The sequence below is a fragment of the Amphiura filiformis genome, chromosome 13 (genome assembly GCF_039555335.1).
Source record: "Amphiura filiformis chromosome 13, Afil_fr2py, whole genome shotgun sequence".
In the NCBI taxonomy this organism is placed as follows: Eukaryota; Metazoa; Echinodermata; class Ophiuroidea; order Amphilepidida; family Amphiuridae; genus Amphiura; species Amphiura filiformis.
Window position 1 is genome coordinate 67,353,776 of NC_092640.1, and position 8,154 is coordinate 67,361,929.

The 8,154-nt window shown below is 33.4% G+C and overlaps 1 protein-coding gene across 1 annotated transcript in view; it reads right to left on the minus strand.

The window, feature by feature from the left end:
• Positions 1–7,933, minus strand: part of LOC140168675 (uncharacterized) — a 28,630-nt gene extending 20,697 nt beyond the window's left edge. The window contains exon 1 of the mRNA XM_072192088.1: positions 7,655–7,933. Coding sequence (XP_072048189.1) covers positions 7,655–7,759 — 105 coding nt within the window. The 5' untranslated portion in view covers positions 7,760–7,933. The remainder of the gene's footprint in view (positions 1–7,654) is intronic.
• Between the last annotated feature and the right edge of the window lie 221 nt (positions 7,934–8,154).

Sequence of the window (8,154 nt, forward strand, 5' to 3'; positions counted from 1 at the left end):
TTTAATTTTTTTTATTTTCACATGTAAACTAGTTTCATACACGACTAATTAAATAAAGAAATAAAAATCATGGAGAGTATTTTAATTTACGAGATAGAAGCCCCGGAAGTGGACTACTTTTTCCATATTCTAGCATGCAGATGTTGTAAAGATATTGAGTTTAAATGGTTTTTTGAAGTCTTGATTGTGTATTTTTAATAAATAGAAATTGTTTTTCCTTTATAATGTCTAAGATGACAATCAAAGGTATTTTGAAGCCCGGGCTATTCCATTATAATACAGAGGTATCACCCTAGAACATCTCAAGTTTGCTTATAATGGGGCCTATAAAGCTAGAAAATGAATATTTTCACGATGATCAAATAGAAAACCATTCACAATCAAAAATATACTCTGCAGGTTTTAAGTTGACATATTAATCTTAACGGATATGAAAGAAAAAGTAAAAAATCTAATTGGGTTGTTCCATTTTTTAGGAGGGTGTTTTCCTATTTTTCACTTTTTGAGAAAAAGTGAAAAATGCGTTTTTACCCACTTTTGACGGAAAAAATAAAAACCTTCATACCTTTTAATTTTTTTTATTTTCACATGTAAACTAGTTTCATACAAGACTAATTAAATAAAGAAATAAAAATCATGGAGAGTATTTTAATTTACGAGATAGAAGCCCCGGAAGTGGACTACTTTTTCCATATTCTAGTATGCAGATGTTCTAAAGATATTGAGTTTAATTGGTTTTTTGAAGTCTTGATTGTGTATTTTTAATAAAAAGAAATTGTTTTTCCTTTTTTAATGTCTAAGATGACAATCAAAGGTATTTTGAAGCCCGGGCTATTCCATTATAATACAGAGGTATCACCCTAGAACATCTCAAGTTTGCTATAATGGGTCAATAACATCTAAAAAGCTAGAAAATGATTATTTTCACGATGATCAAAGATATAGAAAACCATTCACAATAACAAAATATACTCGGTAAGTATTAAGTTGAAGAATTACCATTAACAGATATGAAAGAAAACATAAAAAATCTAATTGGTTTGTTCCATTTTTAGGAGGGGTGTTTTTCTATTTTTAAAAATATAAAAAAAAGGGAAAAATGTGTTTTTACCCACTAGAATGCAGATGTTGTAAATATATTGAATTTAAATGGTTATTTGAAGTTTTTGTTTCTCCTTTATATTGTCTAATATTACACTCAAGGGTATTTTGATGTGTGGGGTATTCCATTATAATATAGAGGTGTTTCTCAAGAAAGTTAGCTTATAATGGTCCAATAACATCAACAGAGGTAGAAAATTGGTATTTTCATGATGAACAAAGATATAGAAAACCCTTCTCAATCAAAAATATAATCTGCATGTGTTAAGTTAAATTACTCTTAATAAGACTACGAATATAAGAGAAAAGGTAAAAAAACGAATGGTTTGTTCCATTTTGGGGAGGGTGTTTTCCTACTTTTCACCTTTTGAGAAACAGTGAATAATGTGATTTGTAACCAATATTTTGATGCAAAAAATAAAAACCTCCATATTTTTTTATTTTTTTATTTTCACAGGTTAACTAGTTTTTAAGGGCTCAGATAGCGATGTTTTCACAGATTTCTTTGTCGGAATTGAGAGCACATGAACCTTCTGATATCAAATAGTTTTGCTTTTTTGAAATGTGTAATATAATAGTTTTTTTTTTTCAAATACCAAAAACATTTTGATCTTTTTGGGAAAATATGTATATCTTTAATGTCTATATATGAAAGGTCAAAATTTTTAATTGATCGTCGGCGTCGCTTTTCATCCCAGCTACATATAGGCCTATACTTGAAGTACATATCGTTTGCCATCAAATTTGTATTACCGTATTCATTCCAATAAGCGCCCATGCCCCAATAAGCGCCCACCCAGGGTATATTCAATTTGCTAAAGGGTACCATTAATGTTGAAGTGACAGATAGATGTTGATATAGTGAAATTGCTGGAGGACTACACATCTGGTGTAAACTTGCAATACATTTTCTACATCAGAAAAGCTACTAGAACGTCTCAGGACCCTTTTATAACATACATAAATTCATCTCTAATAATCGCCACTCACAAAAAATTGGGTAAACCAGGTAAAAAAATAAGCGCCCACCCAAAATGACTTTGTTAAGCGCCCTGGGCGCTTATTGGAATGAATACGGTATATCGTGAATTTCAAAAATCAAAATAAGTTGATATCGGAAGAACATTCCTCGTATTCAGAATGTAGTTCGATATCAGTAAGATGCAATGGTTGTCTCAATGATATGACTGCATATTTGTGCAAACAGCAATTATAGTGGAATAATGTTTACAAAACAATAAATTTTTTCCTATAAAAACACACAAATTAAAATAAGGAAATAAGGCATTTTGAACATTTTGAACATGGAGACCTGGATATTTAAAAAAAACACCATTTTTTAAGTCTTTTGTTGCTTATTGTTATATATAAATAACCATATTAAGTTTGACCAAGTTAATGCAACTCTCCTAATTAGCATCATATTGTAGAGATATGAGCATTTAGCATACCGCACATCTATTATCTGCTCAATATCAGCCATTTTAAACAGTGGAATATAGCAAAAACCATGATAAACCCATTTTTCTACAAACACCCCTTTGAAAAAATGGACTAACCCTGGCTAATATCACATGTTTGTGTCACCGTAGTCATGTGGTATGGAGTGATAAACAAAATATTGCAGTTTTGAATTGAAGTCATTTCCATATGCAGTTCCTAAAATTAGGAACAAAGGCATTTTGAACATGGAGACTGGATATTAAAAAAAAAACATTTTTAAGTCTTTCGTTGCTTATTGTTAAAACAATATTTGTCAAGTTTTACTAAGTTAATGCAACTCTCCTAATTAGCATCATATTGTAGAGATATGAGCATTTAGCATACCGTACAGCTATTATCTGCTCAATATCAGCCATTTTACACAGTGGAATATAGCAAAAACCACGACAGCCCAGTTTTCTACAAACACCCCTTTGAAATAATGGACTAACCCTGGCTAATATCACATGTTTGTGTTACCATAGTTATGTGGCATAGAGAGATAAACAAATTGTTGCAGTTTTGAATTGGAAGTCATCACTAATGCAGTGATATGGAAGTAAAAGTGTAAGTAACAAAAATGCCTCATTTGACTAATTGTTAAAAGTGCCCTGAATTGGTGGATATGTAAGTAAAATACTAAAGAAGTCTCCATGATTTAGAATGCATTTTTGTAAACATCAAGAGTGGGGTAATTTATGACAAAAAAATAAAAAATAAAAAAAGGTATGAAGGTTTTTATTTTTTCCCTCAAAGATTGGGGGAAATTAAGCATTTTCAACATTTTAAAAATACAAGAATATAGTCTCACCCCTCATGCTGAAAATGGAACATTCCAAACATTTTTAAAGCTTGCTGTGCATTTTTATATTGTAAAAACATGTAATATTACATGACAGAAAAAGTAAAGTGATAAACCATTGCGTTATATTCAAACATTTTATCTGAAATGTGTGCAAAATTCAATATTTTCAAATTTGTCAGGGGTTAGCAGAAGCCAATTTTAGGGCGTTTTTAGGGGGGTCTGGTATCTTGCTCAGGGGGGATATGAGATTTTTTCATCACCATTTTCATGAATACTTTAGGGAACCTAATGAAACTTCAAAATATGAGTAAAAAATGCTGACCCCTCTTTTCCTAGATTTTGCTATATTGTACTGTTTTCTGAGATATGTAGTGTTAATGCCTCTAAAACAAAGGTTATGACTTTTGGAACACACCAAAGAACTAGAAAAATGGGTGACTTGGAAATAAAAATCAATAATGAAACTCTTGAGAATGTGAATGAATTTAAATATCTTGGTATGTGGTTTGACCCGCAACTTAAATGGGATAAGCATATTGAAAAATGGCTGGCAAAATATCACAAAAACTTGGTGTTTTAAAAGGTTAAGTTGGTATATTGATCAATACACTCGTAATATTTTATGTAATGCTATCATCTTGCCTCACATCGACTACTGTTGTACAATTTGGTCAACTGCCGCAAGTAAATATATTAATCAGATTCAAGTCTTACAGAACAGAGCAGCCAGACTGACTCTTGGGTGTAAAGTTAGGGATTTACATGTGAAGGATTTGTACAAACAACTCAATTGATGAAGGTAAATCAGCGGGCTGATTATTTTAGAATTATTCTTATGTATAAGTGTATTAATAATGTGGCTCCTGAGTACCTGAGGGACAACATTCATTCACAAATAAACATTCACTCATACAACACTAGATTTGTTGCAAATAAAAATGTTTTTCATTCTTCTGTTCATACTGAAACTGGTAAACGTTCCTTCAGGTACTCTGGAACAACAGCATGGAATAACCTCCCTGACAATTTAAAACAAATAAGCAATATTATTAACTTTAAAAAGTCGCTCAAGGAGCACATTTTACAAACCTAACTAGTCTATCCTGTTTATAGTCTCATGTGTTTTAATCTTTTAAATATTTTATGGTATTACTCTGTATATATTATGTAGTTTGTAATTTTATAATATTTATTTGTTTTATATCTTGTATTATTGGTGCAATGACTTTCTAAGTGTATTTTACATTTATTTCCTTGCAAATCATTTGTTTATGTTTTATTGTATAGTATCGAGGGCCCCTGTGGAAAGCAGTGCTTGCACTGATCAGGGTTTACCCTCGTTAAAGATGTCATCAAATAAAATAAAATAAAAACTCTGCGATTCTAATGTATGTCTAAATTGAATCCATATTGGGAGTCATCTGACTCCCTTGAAAAGTCATAAATTCCTTGACTCCGCTGAAGAGTCACTGTTCATGACTCTACACAGGAGCCATTTGACTCCCAATATGGAGTAAATTATACATAGAGTCGCGTAATGGCTGGACTCTGCTTCTAGAGTAACCCAGACTCCATTTATTGTGTCACCATGACTCCATTACAGGGCCACCCAACAGTCCGGAAATAGCACAAAATAATGATACACAAAGATGTCAATTAAGATAAAAATTCAAAATATAGTCCTACCAGAATAGGAGACTTTACTCTGATCTTCACGCCATATAGGCGATCGCCAGATGACACGATGAAGAAAATCAGGCTGGATAACCATCCACTTGGAATGGGAGAATATACATTCCATGGTGTCAACAGCCAAATTTCTTGACTCCGTCGACGACTCTAAATGTAGAGTTAATTGACCACACGGAGAGAGTCAAGTGACACTCATTTTGAGAGTCAGTGCTAGTTCACTCCACTTTGAGAGTCTCTTGACTCCATTGTGGCTATCAGTGAATATGTATTCTAGGGCTATATAATAGGCGACATTAGCGGCCATTTTGGTCCCTTCTTGATGCTATTCATTATTTTTGAATGCTGCCAAAACCAGCCCCCGCCCCCGAACATTTTATTGATTAAGGACCCCATGGGCGTATGCTTGAACGTGTGGATCCCTGGACAAGAAATGATTTGGGACATTTTAAGTTCATAAACAATATAATGCAGAGGTAGAATAATAATAATTTGAAATTGAAATCGACCTTTCAGTTGTTAAAATCTGCCATGAAAATTTAGAATCAATCGAACCTCCAAGGGTTTCATAGACACTGCACAGTACAGTCACACACGAAACCGTATACTCTCGTGCAATACCGGAGTTCCTGTCCAATGTTCTTGATAAAATCGTAACCCTCTAATTTATTGCACAAATAAAACTTGTGATTATGCCTCAACCCCGATTTAAACCTTTTCAATTATTTCAGAATATTCTTTTTTAATTTGTTGTTTACTGGTTCAAGTTCCCGGCAGAATCGAAGATAAATGTCATCTCCGCTGTGCATGACAGTCTCGTTAATAGAGTTTTCAGTGCTATAAATGACCGCAAGCCGCCGCTTAGATTCAGCACACTATTGAATAACGAGAACGGATTGCTGCCCACAGTGGCAGTATGTAGCGATCGTAAATATGGAATGACTATATCTATGATACAGGCCGACTCTGGAATAGTTTGGCTGTTGACACCATGGCATTTCTTATTTCATTGATATTCCTAACTGATCTCACTTGACTTAGTAAAAAATCTTTTGGCAAGTCGATTTAGCTTTTCGATATGTCTATGTGATTTATACGAATCGAAGAAATCGTAACGTAACAAAGCCTTCTCAGCATAATAAGCGGCCACTTAAACTTATTTCCTCCCCATTTGCTTTTTCATGTTATAGTTCCTGTACAGGGAGGATGGCAATTTATTTCTCACATTTACGGCCCTAGCTACTATGGGCTATTTGCGGAGAGGAGATAAGTTTAACTGGCGCGGTTATGGATTTGAATTCCAACATACTGCAGTTACTGTTCATTTTCCTATAAACAATACACAGTGCTCTCACCATTGAGGTGTGACCTCTACAAACAGTGTATGTTAGAGGTATAGGGCATTTCATAGTTAGCGTCACTGTGTGAAAAATAACAGGCCAATATTTGTTGTACTCTCTGTATATTAGAGTTGCAGTGAAACTCAGAAAAAGTGACTTATTTTAGAAATTTAATGTCCCCACACTACACACATCTACATCAGACATCATTCATTGCAAAGCTAAATATGTCTACTTTAAATTGGGCATGATGTAGAATAATATTCCCAAGTTGGGAAAAATGTGTTTTGGGGGTCATTTGGTCAAATAACCTCATTTTGGGGCAAAAGTTAAATTGTTGAGATTATAATACTATTTATTGACATCTATTTACCAAGCCTCATTAAGATAATCATATTTTAGATATTTTGATGTCTCATTAGCGCACGATAGGCATCCTAAAATTTCAAGATGTACAGTGAATATAGGAAATACAGAGTAGATAAGTGCGTTTTTCTCACAATCATATTTCTGAAAACAAAATGAGAATATAAAGTTTGCTTACACATTTATAATATACATGTTTTATACATTAAAAGCATATCATGATACTAAATGTAGAATCTTCATTCAGATTATGCATGATGTGGAGCTGAGTGATTTGACATTTGACTTTTCCTAAAAATGCTCATTCATTTTTGGGACAAAATGTGATTTTGCAATCTATATATGTACCAAGCCGCATCCATAATTACATAAACATATTTATATATACACAATGTATCCGATGCCTCATTAGTGTAATAATAAATAAATAAATAAATAAATAAATAAATAAATAAATAAATAAAGAAAAAGAAAGAAAGAAAGAAAGAAAGAAAGAAAGAAAGAAAGAAAGAAAGAAAGAAAGAAAGAAAGAAAGAAAGAAAGAAAGAAAGAAAGAAAGAAAGAAAGAAAGAAAGAAAGAAAGAAAGAAAGAAAGAAAGAAAGAAAGAAAGAAAGAAAGAAAGAAAGAAAGAAAGGAGGAAATCGGGAATGCAAATAAAAGATCAGGGAACGGAGCCCGTTTACCAACAAAATCCACCCGATCATGAGCAAAAAATAGTGTAAATCCAAACAATTTTTTGTCGTAGTTACCCCCGAAATTCTTATTCTCCCCCCATACCCCCAGCCTCAACCCCACCAAGAAAGCTGGCTACGAACCTACCACCCCTTCCCCGATATACGCGTAAATGATAAATGCATTATGCATACATACCTTGTCTGAAACGATTTCTTCCTGCAATTCTGAATGAATTACACCGCCGTTGATTATCAATACGAAGAGCATCAGAGAAACAATTACCATATGAAGACGAGTCATCGTGATTCTGCTTGACTGCTCAAAGAAGTTCCAAATACTCTGCAGGAATATTATCTGCTATGCCGTTTGAAGAAATGTAGAAATGGAATTTCAATCTAAAATAAACCGTAACTTGAGAGATCAGTGCAACTAGACAGAGCGTGAGCTGCTGGGGATTATGGTACTTGTACGTTTTCTGATGTTGATCAGAATCACCGACACAAAATGGCGTATAATTGAAGACAGAATTAAAAAGACTAGTTTGCGTCTGACGTCAAGATTAAGGCGCGGAGTGATTGGTTAATGACCTGCGCAGTACGGCATTTTTAGTCTAGTTGACAGGACGTCATACGCAAACAGTCTTCAATTATAGTCCACATCAGACCACTATACCGTCCCATAATGCATTGCTATTG